General features: G+C 40.8%; 1 protein-coding gene across 1 annotated transcript in view; it reads right to left on the reverse strand.

Annotated features, from left to right (window-relative positions):
* Window positions 1-4,031: 4,031 nt before the first annotated feature.
* LOC138504998 (embryonic protein UVS.2-like) overlaps window positions 4,032-23,323 on the reverse strand; it is a 59,557-nt gene continuing 40,265 nt past the window's right edge. Inside the window, exons 9-13 of the mRNA XM_069625358.1 lie at window positions 23,104-23,219; window positions 19,748-19,973; window positions 11,653-11,771; window positions 9,183-9,405; window positions 4,032-4,045 (exon numbers count right to left, since the gene is read on the reverse strand). Of these exons, the coding sequence (XP_069481459.1) occupies window positions 4,032-4,045; window positions 9,183-9,405; window positions 11,653-11,771; window positions 19,748-19,973; window positions 23,104-23,219 (698 nt within the window). The remainder of the gene's footprint in view (window positions 4,046-9,182; window positions 9,406-11,652; window positions 11,772-19,747; window positions 19,974-23,103; window positions 23,220-23,323) is intronic.

Genomic DNA, 23,323 nt, shown 5'->3' on the forward strand with positions numbered 1-23,323 from the left:
GGTGTTAGAATGGGAGGGAGGACTTCACAAGACTGGTATGGACCACTGCCCAAGGACCTAGGGTGTCACCTCGGTGAAGAGCCATGAACTAGAAGGTGTCAGCTCAGTAAGACTACTGTGATACGATGCTCACAGGGAAAATTCAGACAAATAAAGGGAGCTTATTGAAGACCTGGCAACTGAAGATGGCAGGAGCCAAACAGATAGAACCATTAAGGGTGCTGAGCAATTTAAGGGCACAGTCTGGTTAAAATAACCACAAAACAGTTAAAAAGTGATATGGTGGGGACACATTAGGGTTGTAAGGTGCAGGCCATCAGCACTAACTGAAGATCCTAGCACATGCTGTTAGGTAGCGGGAAACAATACTACCCATACAACAAACCATGGCAGGTTGAATGCCTTAACAATTTATCACGGGCAAGGACCTGCAAGTGAAGGAAAATTTCACACTTGGTCATTGCAGTCACAATTACTCCAAGGAGCACTGGAAGCCAACTACCTTTCCAGGAGCAATACATCTTACACAAACCAGACCTCTTGATGACAAAAGAAGGGTCTTGAAAGGAATGCTAGTGACTTGGTTGGAATTTGGGAATCTTGAATTTTAGACTAGCAGTTGGAATTTTGGACTGAGGACCTGGACTCCTCCAAGAACAAGGGATACCCCCATTGTGTTTAACCCATCCAGATATTGTTTTCATCGTAAAAATGTTTCCTTTTCTCTTGTGCTATGAAACCTCTATATCACAGAGGACCTTTTTCAACCTTTCATTAACTTCCAAAAAGTGAGGATAGAATGGCAATGATTGGTCCTGGTCAAACCCCAAGACATGTGTTAGAGATATAACATATGGGCAACATTTTAGTGGTGATCTTTTTTTCTGTTCGGGTCTCTGGGCATGTAGGCAGCAGAAGGAAATGTGTTCAAGAGGCTGCAGCGGTAGGTGGGGGGAAGAGCATTTATATTGTTCTATGTTCCTATTTTGCTGCTTAGAATGTTTATATTCCATTATTTCACAAGATGCACAACCTTTTACTGTGCATCAATTAAGCTGTTTCTACTGACTCACATCTCTGGAAAGTAGAGCCTGACCATGGCCTATGGTAGATTTAAGATGTTATGTCATGTGCTATTACCAGTTTCCCATCATAGTTGTTGCACCTCTGAGACAAGTTGTGGTAGAGGTTTTGACATAACTCATTAGGGCCTTTGATTCCACTTGTACGTTTTCCAACCAAAATATAATGTTGTCAAAGGAGCCATCAATCAAATTTTGTATTCCCCAGTGCAATTGTTTTCCATTCGACACAGTTAACCATGACATCCTCATCATGAGACTGCAAGCATTCGGAATCACTGACAACGACTTACTTTGGGTCAGAGCCTTCCTTACAAATTGAACAGAAACAATATGGATGAAACCCTACAAATCAAGCCCACGAGAATCATCATGCAGAGTCCCACAAAGATCATCCTTCTCGCCACTACTATTCAACATCTACCGGTCACAACTAATTAAAATCATCGAAAGACATGGCCTCACCTGTTACAATTATGCTGACGACACACAAAGAATCTACAAAATACAAGACTCACGAGAAGACAGCACAACACTAGAGAACTGCCTTCGTGAAATATACAACTGGATGAACTTAAACTATCTTAAACTCAATCCAGGCAAAACAGAAATAATGACCACACCAGAAAACGGAGAAGACAACCTCTACATCCCATGCCCAACCGAACTTGGCGAAACCCCAGCCTGATCATCAACGGTAAAAAACCTTGGAGTCCTGATGGACAACAAACTTATTCTAGAGCCACAAGGAAATGCCCTAATCAAGAAATCTCTCTTTCTCCTGCGATGAGTTAAAAGGATCCTACTAATAGTGTCATTCACCAATAAAACTACTGTCATCATCGCCCTCATCATGTCCAGACTAGACTACGCCAACAGCCTATATCTAGGCCTGTCTGAACGACTCCTAAATAAACTGCAACGCATACAAAATGTGGCAGCCAGACTGCTCCTTAAACTACCTAGAAGAGAACACATCACACCAGCGCTGAAAACGCTACACTGGCTACCCATCAAACAGCGGATCAAGTTCAAATCAATGAGCATAACCCACAGAGCAATCCAGGACCAAGGTGCAGAGTTCCTCAGAAGAAAACTAAACATACAACACACTGCAAGGCCACTCAGATCCAGCAGCGACATTGATTGTAACCCAAATCATATAATAAGAGGAAACTCAGAGGATCTTCTTTTTCTCACCTCGCCCCAAAAACCTGGAACGAACTACCAAAGAACATACGGACACCTACAATTCAGGAAACTCCTCAAATGATGGCTCATCACCCCATAACCTGAAAGAATGCCAATAAGGACATACACAAAGGAACTAGGCTGAGTGAAGACCATATCCTGACTCCCTAAATCATCAACACTCATAAAATAAGGACATACAGATCTGTAACATTCCCACTTATCGATTAAAACCAACCACAGCAATCATACCATGAAATACCCCAGGTCAATCGGGATAGCAGAGTATGACCCAGCAATAGCACCTGGCATCCCTAGAAGGCAAAGGCAGCAATGGAACACTGATAGTAATAAATAGGAAGGAGTGGGGGATTGATAATATAACTCCACTACCAAAGCAGGGATTATACTCACCCCCTGGGTGTACTAAGGTCAAAACTTAAATGGAGGCCAGCCTCAACCCTGAAACTAAACAGTCAGGAAATGGAAGATAAGTGTATACCACCCAATGGACCACCGACAGTAAACAGATAGCAAAGAGCTGGTTAGGGATAAAATAATACCACTATTGAACTAGGGAACAATGCTCACCGAACCTGGGGTACTTAGCCAATTAATCTGCTTGAACCAGCAACTGTATCACCACAGAAACTATACAATCAGTAAACCAAGAGAAAGTATATACCAACCCAGTATGACAACCTGATATATACTAAACTACAGGGATTATGAGACATACAACCTACTAACCAAAACCTCAAATTTCTGCATACTCAATTCACACAAAAACCCACACAACCGCCTCTCTCAGAGCAAACCGCACAGACTTCACCACTCAGCAACTACAAACAATTAACACACAGATCGCAACAACAGCACGCGAGGACCCGATTTGATCCTATATGCACACCCAAGCTCAGCGCACAGTGAAAACCAAACTGAAGCTAACAACAGTACACCACCTCTCACTTTTCTACGCCCTCTTCACCCACTCACCCACCCCCCACATTTTTCTTCACAGATCCGCCTGAGCACTTGGAGACCAACTCTGTTGGTGAGGGTGCACTATATAAACACCTTTAACATTAACATTAACATTGGTAAAACTTCCTTTTGCCTTCACTGCCAAAACTCTGGACCATTTGTACCTTGCTGATCCCTTGGATTCTTTTGGCTCACATACATGTTGTTGTTCTCCCATGGTGATTTTCACCAAGAGTTTTTTGCACCTTGGGTACTTTTTCCTGGACTTCCAAGTTACTTGCACAAGATGCCAAAGAAATAATCCATGCTGTCAAGTGAAAGCTTCATATTTCCATACCAGAGATTTAACAAACTGTGACACTTCTTTGTGTATCTCAATGCCTGTCTGTGTTTCAAGTTTCCAGTGTATTTGGTTAGTAAAGTGCAGCCTGCAATTTATTCTGAACAAATGTATTTGTGAAAAGACCCAGTGCAATATCAGATTCACTTTAATATGTGTTTGAATCAACAGATTGTAGGGAGGCAGTTTACATTACATTATCAAATTCAGAAGAAGAAGAAATGTAGTTGTGCCACATACATGGATAATGAGCCAATTAAAACAAGTTAGGCCTAGCTAAGAGCAGGATAATTAAAGCTAATCATTAAACACTTCAGAAAACCAAAGCAAATGCATTTAGCGATTAAATGATCATCATGGCATCTTCTTTCTACGGAACAAACAAACTCTCAGGGAGTGGCATTTCATGAGCCCACAATTCATCGATTTCTCTATCAGGGAGATGAAACTGTGAGAAAAAAACAGAAAACAATACTTAAACATTAAATTTCTTTTCTGTAGTTTGGATAATGACTCACTTAAGAGGCCAATGGAACATTGTATACATTGTAGAAATACTAAACAAGAAATAATAATTTGGAGTCTTCCTGTAATCCTGACAGGAGGTAACAACAACCACACTTAACATAGTTTTCAAAGTGTTCAGAGAAAGACACGTAGAGACCTAATGAAGAACATGAAGGTGGATGAGACAAGATGTGACAGATCCACTCTGAGCTTTAAGAGAAAACTCAAAATCGAAAAGATTGGAAGACTCTCCCTATACTAGCGCATTAAGCTTTAACATTAGTGATTTTAAGGAAATTTTTCTTTATTCATCATGACACTGCTGATAGGCATGAGAGGAAACAGGTGAAGGTATTTTCATAATTACCATCTAGTCTATTCAGAACCTGAATGTCATTGGCATACTTAAAGAATACAAAAGCAAAAGTACAAATTGGGGAACATTGAGACACCCTAAAATAGAGCAGGCAAAGGAGGACGTATCACATCAAGTATAAATAAGTTGCTGGCAATGGTTGAGATAGGAATTAACAGACAAAAAACCATACCTCTGAGACCAATCTCTCCCAAATGGTGTAATAGTGTATTATGGTCAAAGTTGCCAAAGGATGCTGAGAGATCTCATAAAATAAGATCCAAGAAAACACTGCCATTGCTAACTATTCTAAGATTGTAAAATCACAAGTGGGAATGGTTTCAGTTCCCCTCGAGGGAGAAATTCCAACGTGGTAGTAATTGAGACAATCGCTATGTGAAAGGCATCATCAGAGTTTGTGCTAATCATAATTCATTCCCTAGCAACGTTGTGGTGTAAAGAAGAAGACAGATAGGTTGTTAGTTTCATAGGCAGAGAGGGTTGAGAACAAGATTGTTTCTAAGAAGTATTGTAACTTTGCTTCTGAAGGTATGGAAACGGACTCAAATCTTCATGCCCTTGTCATAATTATTCCTCACATCTTGAGAGTATCCAGTGACTTGGCATACACAGAGGATCGACCCATACAGGACCTTAATGTGGATAGTCACAGTGGCATGACATTGCAGATCACATTTAAAGGTTTCTTTTGGAAATTTGGGAAGGAAAAGAACTTTAAAAAATGCAACCACCAATCTCCACTCCAGGTTTTAGGAATGGGCCAAAGGCCCACAACAATCAATGGTCTTAAAGGCTTTTGACAGATACTACATGAAAATGACTGAAATACATCTGTCCATTAACATGAGCAAATCATCCACCCTGTTTAGATTCTATTGAAAGGCTGGCTCCAAAACTGGACTTAGAGAAAGAAAAGGTGCTACTATTCTCCATGTATTGTGCAAGCTACCTTCATTTTACCATGTGTAGCATCATTCCAGACTGAAAGAGATTCCAGATACAGGGCACATCATGGCGTTTGATGGAGATGCAGGTGGGGGAGGCGTGTGTATCAACACAAGAAAGTCAAAGACAATCCCTCGGGTATATTACTGAGTACTTGATCTATGCAAAATGGGATCTAACCACAGTTCCCTTGATGAAAAGGATTTCCTAGATAATTGGGCTTGGATTGGTGCAGGCAGGCATGTATGTTCTGTGAACTATTTGATGATGAAACATTAAAGTGGGACTTCTCTCTCTCCAATCTAGAGTCTGAAGGAGTATGCATGTGTTTGGTGGAACACAGTTGGTTACCTGTGGACAGCAAATAATATGGACTGATAGAGTCTGTGGTTATATTAAGAAGGTTTGAGGATCACAGGTGTCATATAAACATCTACTTGTTTGTGAACACAATTAAGCCTCTACAAGATGGTGGGTTCCCAAGCCAGTCTATAGGCAAATGTGCATCTGAAAGCATAGGGTGAATCCAATTCATGGTTATTAGAGCTTGGAGTTTAACATAGCTTTAGTTCCCCGATGTTTGATACTATAAAATCCTAATGCTGTACTGCTCCAGCAAAGATATTTCTTACATATCCTTTAAACATACCTATACTATAGGCTTATACGTGAGGCTTCACTATAGTTCAAGGATCCAAAAATGCCTCCTAATTCTGTGCACATTGGTTCCTCAAGTCAATGCAGCCTTAACGTAGGTGGAATTCTCTGCTGGTCAAATACATACTGATGGCCCCCACCCGACCAAAGACAGCAACTGCAGTGAACCCTATTAGCAAAAGGTAGGACACAGGGCCTTTCTGTTACCCTTTCTCTTGTTTGCCCACTAGGGGACTACAATTATATACTGTTCAGTGTGGACAATGCTAACCTCAATATGGTGACACCAATGTTCATACTCTGTACTGTGAGGGACCAGAAATTAGATGCAGATACAGAGGACTCATGATGATTGCTATAATCTTTTGTTTAAATAATAAAGGGGTTGAAAATGTCCCTAATCTAGGAAGTATTCCCCTACCTCAACCAAAAACTAAGGGGATGTCCTGTGTCACGATGTCCAAAGCAAAAATGTCCTATGCCCAAACTCCTATCCTAGCCCTCTTAGTCTAAAAGTAACTCTAAGCTGCTAAATTAATTGTCTTTGGTTTGAAAAGTGCACACATGATCAAGTTCAACAAAATGGTGTACATCCAACAAAGGCTCCAAATGGACAATGTTCACTGTTCCAGGTAATCACTCCCTTCCCGGGTGTTTCTCCAGAAAAACAAAAGTTCAAAAGAATAATCAAGTTCGTTTTAGCTGAAGAGGGGGGATAACCCCCTTCTCCTGGTGTTGCAACTCACTCCACAGTAATGTACTTCCCTTCCCCAAGTCCTTTCAAAATCCAATGCAGGTCAACAACCTAAGGGCATGAATCTTCCTTGGGATTCTCTTTTCAAAAATACTACAAATGCAGTTCAAAATCCTAAGGGCATGAAGCGTCCTTCAGATTCTTTGATTCATAAAACAACTGGTCTGCTCTCCTGTCATGTCCTCTAACATAATTTCTTGTTACAATTTGGGTGCAGGTACCAGACTCTCAAATCACCTGGTATACTCTCCTGCAAGGTTTATCCCAACTTACAAAACTCCTTGTATACTCTCTTGCCAGGTTTCTCCAATGTATATTTCACTTTCTTGTACATCTTGGTATACTCCCCTGCAAAGACAATGGGCCTCATTACACGGATGGCGGTGAACCATGGCGCTATTAGCACCATGGTTCATGCCGGTAAAATACTGGCACCGCCTTGGTGGAAAGGGGAATTACCGCCCTATTCCAAGGTTGGCGGGGCGGTAATTCCCCCTTCCACCATTGCCCTTCCCCATTCCCATTTTTGCCCCATAGGGCTCTATGGGAATGGGGAAGGTGCTAATTACGGTACCGCAAATTGCAAACAGCCACCCCCAGGGTCAGGTTCAGTTAGTGTCTGCTGCACACAGGTCATGGTGCAATCCCAAATATGCAAAAAACATAATTTTAATAAAATCCATCTCTTCTTAGGTAGTGTTGTGCAGCACCTCTTTGGATTCACAAAAAAAACGTGATTGATGAAAATTGATTGATTATTAACGGGTGAATGTTGTAAAACTGAAGAAAAAATACACAATGGAGCAAAACTCCCTTGCAACCCAAACTACATATCACGTTGTATGGTTAAGCATTAAAGGGAGGTGGTAGAAATGGGAAGTTCCAAGAGCGGTTTTAGCGGAAATCAAAACAGGAAATGAATGAGAAGGTACATTGTAAAACCAACAATTGTATATTTCTTTTCAGCATACATACATTGGGGACCTCTACGAACCTTATTGAAACCAGTATCACTATTTAACAAAATCGTGAATCCCACTAAGCAATCGCTATATGAGGATTTGAGAAATATCAGACTAACAGGCACATAATAAAGCTCGGATAAACTGTATCTAGAATGTCTAACAACTTTGAACAAAATATTCACTACTTGTGAAGATGTGTTAGCCAACCCACATTTGATAAAGGTGTGGGATTGGTCTAAGCAATGTGAGAAAATACAAGAGTACAAGAAATGTTATCATTATGATTACGTAAATAAGAGAGTTAATACAGTGTCTGGGTATTTCTCGTGGGGTCAGAATGACATACCTTAGATTTAGGCTAAACGTCATGTGTGCCTTGGATGCAATGGGCCCTCGATGAGGGCTCCTGCATAAAGACAAAGGTTGTCGTCTCTGTAAGGCCAAAGAAGAGTCATGGAAACATCTGATTTCAGAATGTCATAAAAAGTCTGTCCTAGAGATTGTTGGTTGCAGAGATTTGTATCTGACATGAGCCCTGTTGTTGTTGGTAGTAACAACACTGTTATTATAGTACTTGCTCACTTTATTAAGCAGGTATATCAGCTGCTAGGTGTCATTTCTAATGAAGAATTTTAGATCATGGTTTTGATCTTGAATTTGTTGCACAGTCTCACTTTATTGAGAAAGTATATTAGTTGCTAAGTGCAATTGTGCTATACGTTTTTTAGACTGTGTGATGATTAATTTTGATAGTATAGAATGCGTGAATAATCGTGTTTGTTTAGTCATATTGTGGATCAAGTTGATTGTTGGATTATTTATATGTGTAAAGTTTTGTTACAGAAAGGAAACACAATCATATACATGTCACCTTTAGTGCCATACCAAAATATTCACTTCTGCTTACAGTGCCTGGCTGTTTCCCTTATGCAAGGAAACAAACGCATAACCATACAAGCTTCACTGGTGCTCATAGCCCCGGAGGTATGTTCAAAGGTTATGCTGCCAAAGTTCTCATGCTAACTGACACTGATAGGTAAACAAGCTGAAACATGCCTGTGGGTTGTTTGTGCCCTTGTGTAGAAGGAACGTGGATTCACAGATTGGAATGTGCTTTTTCTCTTGGTGGCAAAACACAAGACAGTGGTGCATGTGTTTGGTCCATATGTGGAATCTTGCTGACATAATATTGCTACCAAATGTTGTTCAGATCAATTGTCAGCGGTTTTGATTCATTAAAAGCTTTCCATTCACTGCATTTTGGGTGTTTCTATGCTGACCAAGTATTTCCAAATTTGATGTGGGCAAAAAACAAATGGTACATTCCGAATTCTCAAGTTTGAATAGTGTTTTGTCAGTGATTTTATCATATGTAACTTACCAAAGGTGTAGGACACTTGGAATCCGGCAAACTGGACACCACCATCGCTGTGGAACTGGAGCAGAAGAGAGTTGCCAGTGGATCTCACTGGGGGGAAAAGACTGGATCCGCAGTATGATCCTATTCGTTTGGCATAATAATCGGGACCATCGAAAATAGACAAGTAGTCATACATGCAGTTCACATGGTTCTCAAGGTGAAAATCACTGCACACCAGCGAGATCTGCAGGGTGACAATAGAAGGAAAGTCTATATTATAATCCTTGGCAAAACCAATCGATTTAGAGGATTTGGTGCTGAAATGTGAAGTGCTGCCTCAAATGCAAGTATAATGCTGACATATTCTGGCAATGGACTAGCCTGCATTTGACATAATCAGTATCCCGACAGACCAAGTTTGCTGAATTGGGGTCTGTCAAAGTAAATGCATCTGCTGTTTGCGTATGTAAATGTGTAGTGTGGCCTGAGCAGGAAATGGATTTTGTGAGGTGGTGTGGGTCTGAGTGGGACAGGGACTAGTTGCTCAATACAGGGAACAGGAAAGAAGACAAAGGGGTGGAGTTCTTGGGGTTTCGTCAGTCACCGCTGCAATCAGGGCAAAGGCTGATCAGTGATGGGTATAGAAGGAATATAGTAGAAGGAGCGTTGCTGGGGTCTCTAATGCATTGCATAGAGATGGAGGAACGTGTGGGAGGATGGAAGGACAGTGGGAACCAGGAATGTGGAGTGAGGGGAGTTTTTGCAGGAAACCCAGCCTCCCCAATGTGTGAAACATTTGTCAGAAAAGTGGTTTTTTATGCAAGCAGATGGAACCCTGGTAGCTGTATGGTTTAACATAACCTTGCATGAGAATCAATGCCATTGTGTTCCATGTGCTGCTGAAATGCTCCATCAATATGCCATATAAATCTTCCAAATAGACAATACATGTGTAGTCATGATTGGAATACTTGGCTAAGCTTTGCATCATTTGGGTGCCCTTTCCTGGGAAGTGTAACATTACAATGTTTGCCCATTATCTTGACTACAAAATATGAGGAAACTCACTTTTCAAATCTCCTTTTAGTTCTTTTTTTCATAAATCCATTTTATGTCTATTTGTATGTAGTGTTTCATGAGGTTTACCTGCAGCTTTTGAGCACTGTCATTCTAGCTGTTACTAATATCAAACTTTATGGAATCTCGACATTAGAAGTATGAAGAGATGAGTCAGTTCACGTCCTTTCATCGTGGGATGATTTTTCACTGTTTTTTTTGCCACAAATTTATTTTTGAAAAAACAACATCTAATTATTTAGGGTTGTTTAGTAAATTATATATATAGGGGTGTGGGTGTTTGGGAATGAATACAAATTAAAGAAAATGGGGGGGTTAGGAGAGGATCTTCCCCAAAAATAATTGAAACAAAATTGAAAGGGTTTTTTCGTAAAAAAATCACGTTAAAAAACCCAGAGGAAAAACATCCTGCGATGAAATGACATGGAAGCAGATGAGTCACACTTGCTATGTTTCAAACTTTTGCCATGCAACATTTCCTCATGTCAGAGACGATTACTTCTGCATAAGCTATCCACCTTGACACCATTAAAAATCAATGCATTTTTAAGCATAAATAAGCCAGAGACAAAATGTATGTCCTTAATATCCACTGACCTGCCAACTAAAGTGCATGTGTGTGTGATTCATGATATTGTTGTTTTGTTTTAGTTGAAAGCTCCTCAGTCTATTTGTCATCTTTACATTTGTGTTGGTCCAATAATACAAGCTATCACGTTTATTGGCTCATGGGTGACATACTATAATAGTCATATTTTATTATCCTATTGAAATTAAAAAAGGGTGCTACTTGCTTGATGGTTATTTTTTATGTTCATTCATTGTTCGAAAAGTAGCCTCTTTCCACTGCCTCTACTCTAAAACCTCTGGTGTTGAGAGATATTTTACCCACTCAACATATATTTTCCGGGGGCATTATCAGCGTCTGCAGATATCTCATTCAACTATTAAGGGAGCTCTTCATTGGAGTGAAACCAATGCTTTGAGGTACCGACAAAAAATAAGATGGCCATCTAAAGAAGCTTTTCCAAAAGATTGCTGTGACTTCTGAGAAAACCCTTTCATGTGTTCTAACTTGAACACTTAGGAGCTCATTTTGAAAAAATGTGCAATATGACAGCGGGATCTGTTAAATTTGCACTTTAACATAAGCGGGTCTACGCCGCTCCATTTTCTGTGGTTTCCACTGCAGAGTGCAAATGTAAAGGGCAAAATACAGCGTACAAGCCTGTATGCTACATTTTGCCCTTCACATTTGCTCTCCTCAGTGCAAAGTGAACAAATGCTGCCTGGAATGCTGGCATGCCAGGTAGCATTTACTTTTGATTGAGTGTGCTGCTTGCCATGCTCACATGATTGGCTTTGAGCAGTGATTTTTACAAATGTGCCTGGTGATAGTATACATTGAACTTACCTTATATCCCACTGGAGCCATAATGATGTAGGTGCAGTCCCTTCCAGGTGGGTAGTTGCTGGGATAGTTCGGTGAAGTAATGGTCCCTGGTGCGCTAAGGTAGCTACCACCACATTGTGCTGAGAAATATTTAAAAAAATAAAATAAAATATGCATATTTGTCAACTCTGACCTAAATCAACAACATAACCACAAAAACGTGACCACAACCTTGCCAAATGTGTCTCTAAAACCAAGTTGAGATATAAAAGGTATGCATGCTTGCTTGTCACTAAGCAGCCGGTAAAAGGTCTGTTCTTAAACCTTCTTCAATTAAGTCACATTAACATAAAGCACCAGAATACTATCCATTAGCAAACTGGGAGGTTACGCTGGCCAGTCAGAAGGCTTGGATCGCAGGCTGTACTGTATGGGACAAGCCCGCGTTCCGAGCTGCCAGGCCAGTCAGCGCCCCTTCCCTTCCTACACGGATGCTAATGGTGTCTTTTTTATCAAAGAAAAAAAAAGAAATATACCTTTGTTGCGAATGCTGATGACATCACAGAATATGGTAAACTGACTTCACTGACAGCAGCACTGCACAGCGCTGAGGCGTACAGCAATGGACATTTTATTATTTTTAAAGAAAAAGCACCATTAGCACATGGGTAGGAAACTACATGTTGATAATGACGCTATTAATCTCAGCGGTGGGCCATCCCTATCAGGAACGGCAACTCTTCCTGCATTAAAGCACCCCCACTTCAGTCGGTCCCTTAATGCGGGCGGTGGGCTTTTAACAAAATAGTTGGCAGGCCGCCTCGGTTAATATCGCCTCATTAACAACCCAATCAGCTTTGTCACATTTTTTGTTCATTATCCATCATTAGTTACTGCCTTCCTGTGTGAGTTAGTCATCTCTCTGGTATCTTGCAGTGATTGCTGACATACACCTATTGTCCAAATCTTCTACATGGTCAGTCAATGATGGCCAATTCAATTCAACTTAACTTTACTGGATTGAAAAACACTCCATAAAATAAGAATCAATAAATGCAAACATGCAAAGGCATCAAGTTGAAAATACAATTAAATACATGCTCAAAAAAGATGAAATTAGGAAACATGCAGTAAATATGACAATACTCTTGTGGAAACCTTGATATTATGTTTTTAAAACAGTTTAAAACAATTTGAATACAATGTCATCTTCATTACTTAATAAAACAAAGATAAAATGCCAAATAATATTATCAAAATAGACAAGTTGTATCACAAACCAAAAGGATCAAAAGGTTCTCGCACTATTCTCATAGCGTTAATTAGATACAGTTCTAATAGATATAATACTAATAGTTCCTTGTACATCACTGGAAAGAAAATAGCCTGTAAAAATCATGCCCCTTAAAATCAGAAGGTGTATTCTTCTCCCAAATAAGCTTGTACAATTAATAAAATAATATGAAATATGCCACGTATTCCACCACCACGGAATAATTTTTGTACCCATATGAACCATTTTCTGCTTTACATCACGTGCATAATTCTCTTTTCTGCAGTACCATATTACATCTGAATTTTCTTACATTTTGTTATAAGCTAACACCCATATCTTTGTGCAACAAGAGTAAAAACGGCTCGCAGATCCTTGTGTAATTCAAAATAGCTTGAGTTTGCACCCCCAGCTTCACTTACTCTTGTTCCTCCATTTTTACAAAATGAATGGCAAATGTTTTTTAATATACTTTTTCAAAATTATACTCATTTATGATGAATTTTCAAACCATGCCACCAGGCCCAAGATAGTCAATTGTTTTTTGACATAACCTAACAATGGAATCAGTTTTGTCACATCACTTGCACATACATCATTCAGAATATTATGTGTTAAAGGAGTCTGGGAATTACTTCAGACTGACACCCAAATCAAAAGTGGTTTCAGCCTCAAATAGTCTGTTAGGCACATGGATTCAAATTCTACCTGAACTGAAATTGTTGGTGTCCCCCTTGATACTCCTGGTACTTTCTGGAAGACCTTATTTTCACACATTTCCAATTGAGAAGACATGGAGTGCCCCAAGTGCCAGCCCCATATGCTACAGTTTCCACCGTTTTTATTCTGTTAACACGTAACATATGATTTGCAGGGAGTACCCAATGTTCATTACAAAGGCAAATATGGCAGCATTCAGCAAGTGAATGCCTTCTCAATATGGTTCCCCCATGATAGTGATCTTGAAAAGGTAATACATAGATAATCATACTTATTGTCCCACTCCAATTTTTGCTTCTTACACCAAATGCACGGGTCAATAATTTTCTTCTCCCCATCATCATCAGTTTCGATTTTGTGACGTTCACTGATGATCTATGTGTGTCCATGAACTATGAACATGTATTAATGACAATGTAAAGGGCTTTCAGAGTACATGGTAATACATCTGCATCTTCTGCATATAATAATAATATACGCTGATGACCAGAAAACCTGTGCACATCACTAACAATAGTGCATTCTAGATCCAAGTCATTGATGGAAAAAAGTGGTGCGCAAATGCATTCTTTTCATACTCCTTTCTCCGAGAAGGAAGGGGTAGGTGCTAATAGCTTGGCATCAAGACCATGCCTGACTTTAGTAGTCAACTCCTAGTATCAACTTCAAATCAAATGCAGACATTAGGTCAATGAATGCCAATAATATTGGGATTCCTTGTCCAAGAAACACCTTGCCAGGTAATACATGTAGATTTTGAGGCTGGTCACATGTGCCTAATCTAAGAGACAAGTAAGTATTAGTCTTCCAAATTATTTGGCTACCTCATCCAGTAAAGGTTTAGTATGATAGGATCCTGGGTCCCCTCTAACCCAATGGGACAGATATGTCCTGCTTCGAGGAGTTAGAAACAATAATGTCCTTGCCAATTGCATTAAATAATGTTGTTAGGTTTGGAAGCCAAAACCCTAAATCGATTTTATACGCATCAACTGGTCAATAATCAGGACCTAGGCTTTTTCCGCCTGCCGCTTTAATAAGTGCTTCTTTAACTTTCTCATTATGAAAGTTTGAAGTTCATATGCTTCTTTCAACTGGGGTAGTCATTTCCTCACTAGCACTCTCACTTTGTACTTCCCTAAGAAATGTTGATCTGTACAATTTGACAAAATGCTTTACCCATACTGTCTCCATTATATTGCAGTAAGGACCTAGCATTTCTTCTGAGCCATTTGTAGTCTCTGCTGTTGTGATACAATCTCTGCAGTAGCTGGCACCTGGGGTTGCCTCATTCAATGCCTCTCAGGGCATTTATTTCTTTCCCTGTTTTTAAGTTTTTGCAGCTACATACCTTGTTGCCAATATACCTACCGTGTCTTGTGTCTCATTCGTTACCACCACCAGAATTTTTTTTTTGTGTCTTCTACATGCTTCATTATATCACACACGCACACGCTGTTTCCTTCTCCTTTGTATGATCTCCCTCGTCAGAAGAGGACTCAGACTCAGACCAGGCCAGAAATCAAGGTTGAAAAGCAATGTGTGGTTTCTAATACACCCCTGAGTGATATTAGTGTCCCATCACGTGTTAGCGGTTGAGATGTTAAACAGGGTCCACTTATGACCAAAGTGAGAGTTTGACCATTGTAATGCTCTTATATTGTTTACTCCAGAACTGGAACTGAGGACAGTTAAATCAGCTATCAGGCTTCCAAATTACATCCATACTAAGATCATACGAAAAAAACAAGGGATAATAGTCTCATTTTGATTGCTCTACAACCCTCACATCTCTCACCCTGTACCAATCCTCTATTCATGCCACACAATAAGTTCTGTTATTAATTTACTGCAATCCCACCTTGTAAATTCACCACCCAGGGACATCCGGGCATTCTTCCCATTTTATATTCTCAGCCCTTTCTATTTCACTTTCGGACCACATTTCCTGGTGCAACACAACATGCAATGAGCTCACAAAGGTTAATATTACTTCATCAATCATCAATCATTATTGAGGAAAGTCCTGCAATATTCCAACTTCCAATCCATACAGTTACTGCTCTACCTTCCTTAACAATGCCCGCTGTTTGGCTTACACTATGCTAGTGGAGTCAATCAACCATGTCCAGATCATTGTTCTCCTCAATCTATTTACACACAGTACTGTTGAATAGAATCTGATGTTCCACTGATCAGCCAATATATTTATTTGATGGTTCTCAACAGTCTTTTTGAGCCATATTCCTTTGATCACATGAAGGGTTTGTAGAACAAATTGTGTTTCACCAGAGACCAACAACTGTTCCCTATGTCCAATCAAAGTTTGTTTGATCACCATATGCCATCTGCACCATTCTTTGCTGGACATTTGTGTGGCCTCTTCTCGTAATTACAGCAAAAAAGCCTGATGGGATGGCCTTAATATTGGTCATTTGGGCTTTGGTGCAATTCATAATTATTCTTATTTGTTTGGTGACAAGCAATGACCTGGTGTGATAACTACAGTCTCCTTCAAACATTGTGTTCCTGTTGGCAACCAATGCAACTCTGCTGTCCATCAAAACATGATTATTTGGTTGTCAAATTTCCACCATCATTGAGCCTCATTGCAAGTGTGCCACTCCGGTAACAATGGTGCCGGTAAGCCTTCAAGAACCGTTGTTACTGGACCGACACACTAAGGGTCTGCTTGTCGGAGTTTCTGTGCCTGGCAGGTCTACATGACCTACATGAAAGCACAGGCACCGTTATTAACAATGCTAGTGCTTCCTTGTTCCCCATTCCCATTGAGACCTGTACTGGCAAGCCTGGTGCCAGCAACCTGCCGGTTTTAACCGCATGGCTACCGTCAGACTTGTAATGAGGCCCATTGTGTTGATATAATGCATCCCATTGCATATTAATGAAAGAGTTCCAACGATCTGGTGTACTCTCAATGGTGGGACCACCACGAAAACAAGAACCAGGGGAACAGCTTGTGGATGCAGTCTGGAAACCCACGATTCCTGCTTTGCCACCAATGCCATCCCATGTGGAGGTATCATTGTTTTCTTGAGATTTATCCTCAATCCTCTCCTCCTCAATTCTGCTGGGCCCCTGACTTTGCCCGCCGACAAGACTCCACCTTCTCTAGCTCAGACATGCCAGAATTATTTCCTGTGGTGCTAAATGAGGGTTGAGCTCTTGGATCATCCACTTTGGCTTTTGTGCCTTAACTGAGATGCTACTGCATGGGTGATACCCCTCAAGGATGGAGATGGAACAAATTCAACATTCCTTGATATCTAGCATTTTCATCCTATAACTTGGTGTGCTTGTTCATCAGTCTGCATACATCGGATTATAAGAACTTTGCTCCCTTTTCACCTTGTCTAACATTGGTTTTAGAACATCAATCACCATTATCGTTATAGATAGTTGGTAAGCACCCAACCCCGAGCTCTCCAGTAAGTTGACCTTGCTAGATAAGGCAGCCATATCTATGGTGAAGGTCAATCTTGAATGCTGCCAAAATATAGGAACAATTGCAAATACAGTTCCCAGTACTCTCAACACACTTAATATCTCCAGCTGTGCTAGATTTGTAGGGTATCTTTGCAGGGATCCATTCCTTGCTATGTTGTATTCCCATCTCCAAGGCTGCTATATATGTGGCTTCTTCTGACTCTCCAGATTTGTTGATCCATTCAACTTTCATTTACTTCTTTGGCAGATTACCTCTCAGTGCATAGGGTGGGCTAGAGAGGATGTATCGCATCCCCTTTAATTTCTATCTCCCTTTCTCTCTGTCTCACACAATAACAAAAGAACAAGATAGTAAGAACAGCTCTATTTCTGAAGTTTGGGACCTGGAGTCCGGCAACAGGTTAGCAGTGACTGTGTGTGTCTGTTGTAACCAACAAACATTGACCGCCCTGGTGGTGCAGGGGTCTCAGTACCACCACAGTTGCTCATTCATTCAGGTGACATGTCCCTGAAACTCCCCTTATCCTACACTTCATCTAACATGGTGTATTTTTGCTGTGCCGCTATAAAGTCTGCGTTCCTTCTTGGATAGGTCAATTATACTGTCCATAATCACTGCTACATTGGAGCTGAACAACTTGCCAGGCTTGAGAGGCTCACTGGAGGTGGACAAGGAAATCCCATACATACTGTTCAGATAGGCAACACCCTGCTTTACTACCACTGCTCCAATATTGCCTTTCCTTTTCACAGCAATAGAATATTTGGTGCATTTTCCAGATTCTATTGTCATTACCCTTTTATTTGTAACTGGTGGGGATGTGAGCCGGGTTGTAACTTTCCTATTCATACTTGCACTTACCTTGCACTGGACCATGCACGAGAAAGTTAGCAAATATAGAATGTTGTTAATAAAATATTAAGCCTCCTCCACAGCCAGGGCAAGGGCAAACCGCAATATAGCTTATTCCTTTTTGAGGGATGTTAGTGAGCACCATTGCTACCTACTGGGCTTGTGTATCAGACCCCTTCTCAGATGAGCTCAAAATAGAGGGAGGACACCATGGGCATCATCAGCACCGGAATCTGATGTAAAATCGTCACACTGGCACGAAGCCAGAGAGAAAACAATCTTACCTTTAGCACATGCCACCTCTGTCGCCTCACCTCGCCATCTTGCCACCATCTCACTTCTCCTTAGGCACAGAGTAGCTCAGCAAGGCCATGCATCATATCTTAGTTAGGGTTTATCAACTCGAAGAAGGAAGTACATGGGGGATAGAGGAAAAGACCTGCTAGGGTCCCAGAACATTGGTTCATGCTGCACTACTTCCATACAACGGGAAAAGTTACTTTTTACACACCATCAATGGTCACTGTTTGCTCATACTATTTGCCAATGGTGACATTAATTCATACAATAGTACACCTCATTTCTTCGCAGGCTTTACCTACTTGTGTGAACCTTCGTTTTGAGCTGTCTGCCTGCTATACCTCCCTATCTTCAAACCTCACTTTGACATTTTAAGAAAACAATGTACCTGCAGCAATTTTGTGTTTGGCCTTCAACCTCATACCACATGTCTACACAAGCAGCTGGTGGCTATGGAAATAAAAATGAAGGCTCTGAATGTTTTGAAAATGTCCTATTTCTTTTTTCCATGGTATCCATACATTTTCACTTTTAAAGCATTTTCTGCTCCTTTTTCATTGACCTCAAAGAACAAAGATTTCCATCAACATATTTGATCAGTTATTAAAAAATAAACATATGTGTTTATTGCTCTAAGAGCCACATAAGTGTACTCATTTACACACTCCAGCCACCCAATTATATGACTTTTAGTAACACAATGTAGGCTGTATGCCAGCTATTAGAAGCAAACAATATCAACCTTTCCAAATATTCTCTTTGGCTCATCTAATCAGGATTGGGGATTCTGAGCAAATGATTGACACTGTTACCCAATATTTGTGCATAATCCTCTTTTTCTGCCTGACTCTGCAAATCGGAAGGTTCCTGAATACTCTGTCGGTCCTTTGCTTTTCCAGCCAGCTTCATCTTGTCCTGAGGTGTCCCAGGTTCTTCCCAGCTTTTCATGCTTCCTGCCTCTCCCCCATGGTCATTTGGTCTTTGGTCACTGCATGTGCCAGCCCCCTCACATATTCTCGTGCCAAACCAATCTGACGAGGCTTCCAGAAAGCAGCATGGCTGCACCGAATATTTCAGATGACAAACTCAGACCCACAGTGCTCCATCTTTTTTTAAAGATAGGCCATGCCAACTCCCGCTCCACTGGTGCTAAAAGACTTAGTGCTTTGGGGGTGGCCCTCCAATGCAACTGATACCCAACAAACTCCTTAATGCACTTGTTTTAATAGGGATGTGAAGTCGTCCTTCGTACCTTATACTTAGAAATCACATACCCCAAGGTAAAATGTTCTGGTGGTGCACAGGGCATACCTGAAGATAGAATAGATGAGCTTGTGCTACAGAGATCCACACACAATCACAAGTCTAATGTCATGCTTTCAAAAGAATATAGTGAAGACACTAATGTGATGCAGCAGGTTACAGGAACTGCCAGGTGAATCACACTGTAAGCCAATTGCTGATTTCTTTGTGCATTGATGTGTAATGAGAATGAAGTGTACCTGTACTGAAGGAAGCCTTGAAGCCACTGGCTGTGGTGGAGCCATCAGTCTTAAACTCCACCAACATCACACTTCCAGAAGAAGTAAAAGGTGGGAGTTTGCCAGTTCCACATGCTCTGTTCAGTAAGACTGGGGATGCATCGCTGCCTCCATCATAGATTTTAACATAGTCTGAGGTGCAGTCTGTGGAGGACTGGAGATCAAAGGCATCAAATTTCAAATATACCTGCAGAGACAAAATTGTCAAATGAGACGAGCAACACTTAAACTGACTCCAAAACTCTTTCTCAGACTGCTAAAGATAAGTGCACACATGCATAATTCGCCTACTACTGATTCTTAAAGTTCAGATAACAAACCAACAAACAAATAAAAAATAATGGCTACCAGTTTTGTCAATTAAATAGAATGCCACAGGTAGCCAAAGAGGCACTGCACCTGTGGCCCACTTATCACTCAGCATCATATGACATCATTTGAGCTCTAAATCCAATGACATCAACATTAGTGATATCACAAGATCAATGATACTTATAAATCAAAACATGAAGTCTTCAACACAATTACCCCATGAATTACGTACTGGACCTGCCAATAAATGCAAGGTTATCAGCCATCACATGTATGGAGAACAAGGAGTTTGGAGTGGAGTGCAGTTAAACAATTGCTGTACATTTCTAGAGCAAAGCATTCCTGGTTAACAAAGAACAGGAAGAAAACGAAGAACTCAAGCATCTCAGGAAACGCAGTTCAGTGTTAAGTGCAAGAGAAGAACCCAGATTTGGAATAATTGATACTGTAGATTCTCAGGAGTGTCAATACTTGCAACGGTAAGGAGATGTGTTATTGTGTACAGGCTTAAGGAGGAGGTCAACGGGCTGAGGCAAGGAAAAGACAGGCCCCTATAAGGGCTCAGAAAACGCCTATGTAAAAATGAAGTTTTTCAAAAAACGTTTGAATATATGCATGTGTACTTATGTTCTTAACAATTTGAGTAGTTTTTTTCAAATTCTTGAGGGATTTATTATGAAGGACATTCATCCATGATACAGTCTGATAAATTTAGGTGGTGGCCAGGTGGGTCTCATCTGTGGATCTTTGGTTCCTAATGGGTGATTGGGTTTGAGGAGCAAATGCAATTTTTGGCCCTATCTTGGAGAGGCTTTGATAAGTCAGGCACAGATAATACTTACGAAAGTGGGTTCAGACTGACAGTGACTTCTCTGATGTGTTTTGTTGCCAACACCTGCAAGATGATCAGAAATGTTTTTGTGTTTTAACTTGAACACAGTTGCAGCAGGACTACCCAGTAAAGAGTGTGCATTTAAAATACATTGGGCCTAGACACAATTCTAAATAGTAAAAGCTGCAATGACAAAGTGTCAGTGGCTGACTTAACACAATACTGCTAAACCAATCTGTCCTGCAGTTCACATTTTGGTTACAAGACAGAGGCAGCAAGTGGAAGATGCAGTGGGCGATAACTCTCTGAAAGTACAAGCACATGTTTTTCGGATTAATTCATATGTGAAAGTTGAATGGACAACCTCTGGTCTTCTTGATGCTCGTCTTAACATACTCACAAGTTGGGAAGGTGAAGACTGGCTTGGAGTAGGGTAGTGGCAGGCACTAGTGTAGGCCTCACTGTGAGCATGTCAGTTTGAGTAGAATGATGGTAAGACAGTGGTAATTAAGTTACTTCCACTTTACCATAGCCCCATACTTCAAGTTCTGTTGTTTAAGTGAAGGATGTACCTCCACCAAAAAGCTGGAGGCAAATCACGATTTTACCACAAGAAATCAGTGACATTACCAGAGCAAAATTACCACTGATGGAAATGCAGAAAAAATCCCAATTTGGTCAAATGGACTACAGGAATGGGGATTTACAGCTTCTTGTCAACTCTAGTAACTCTGTTTAATTCCAAGGGACCAGGTGGCCGTAGGAGTAATCAATTTTGATGATAATGTTGTGGATTTACAGCCGTATTACCCAAATGCATAATGAGACCCATTGATTTATTTATTCATACCACGTGCAAGACAAAGCCCAGAAGCATACGGGTGCCAATGAAGACAGAACAACAAAAAACATAAATCAGAAAGAGTTGGGGAGATGGAACAGGCTGGAACACTCCAGTGGTTTACTCAAATAAAAAGGTTTTCAGCCTGTGTTTGAAAGGATGTAGACTAGTGCATGATCTGAGATCCAAAGGAAAGGTATTCCAGATCCGTGGAGCAGCATGCAGAAAAGATCTTTGCTTCGCATAGGTAAGATGAGATCTTGGGGTTTCAAGAAGGCAAGTATTATTAGGTCTCAAAACTCTAGGAGCCACCAGGCATGAAATGCGGCTGGCCAAATACTTGGGCGCTTGCCCAGAAATGCAGTTGTGTGTGATACACATAACACGATAGGTGACTCGACTGTGAATAGGGAGCCAATGTAAGGCTCTCCTGGCAGCCGAGACATGTTCTCTCCTTTGCAGACCTGCAACCATACGTACTGCATTATTTTGAATCACCTGTAAACGTTTCATGTCAGGTTTAGAAATTCCAAACGGAAGACTGAAACAATAGTCCAATGTGGCTCCTATAATGGCCCTCGCAACTATGGTGCAATTAGCCGATGAAAGAAAGGACTCTAGATGGGCCAAGAGTTTAAGATGGTAACAGGTACTAGACACAATACCATTAAGCTGACTTTTAATGGATAGCTCTTGATCAGAAATCCCCCCCAAGTGTCTTGACCTTGTGCTGAGTGACGATATAGCAGTCTGCAATTCTGTAATTCTGAATGAGAGATACTTTGGATCGAGCTTGTTCAGCTGAGTAGCATTGCCTAGCATTATGTATTCTGTCTAGGAGCTGTTGAGGGAAAGCTTATTTGCTTGCATCCATGTTTGAAAGAGTTCATAAGTAGAGCCCAGGGAGACTGAGTACTTCCATTGCCTTGCCTTGTACTTCACTCCACTCTGACTTGATGCCTAGATACATCGACCAAGTAGACCCAAATAGAAATGCTGGTTGAAAATGATGTTCATTCACTATGTGTCACTCTCTATACGCCAGTTAGCCAGCTTGTAATCAAGTAAGTGAGTTTGTAACCCAGTTAGCCAGCATGTAATCTGAAGAATGCCTACATTTATCACCCTAGCACCCACCTCTAGGCTGCTCAGATTGTTGTCTAGTACCTGTTACCATCTTAAGAGTTTAAGATGGTAACAGGTACTAGACACAAGACCATTAAGCTGACTGAGCACCCACCTCTACGCTGCTCAGATTGCTGTCAAAGAAACTTGTGATCCGTGCTTTGAAATGCTTGATGTGTATTGGTTGACATTTCCTTAAATGATTACCTTATCAAATGGGACTCGGATCAGATAGACACAGCTGGCGTTGTTTGGGTATGCAGACGGATAGTTGGATGACACAAGGGTGCCTGTCGCGGTAGAATATCGGCTACTGCACACACCTGCAAGCAAAGATTGAGAAGGAAAAACATTGTAAAAGTTAAGTTATTACACAAGCCCTTTCAAAGACGCATACAAAAGTGAGATATGCACATGCTGTTCAAGC

This window comes from Ambystoma mexicanum, chromosome 11 (assembly GCF_040938575.1).
Source record: "Ambystoma mexicanum isolate Mex_15411 chromosome 11, UKY_AmexF1_1, whole genome shotgun sequence".
In the NCBI taxonomy this organism is placed as follows: domain Eukaryota; kingdom Metazoa; phylum Chordata; class Amphibia; order Caudata; family Ambystomatidae; genus Ambystoma; species Ambystoma mexicanum.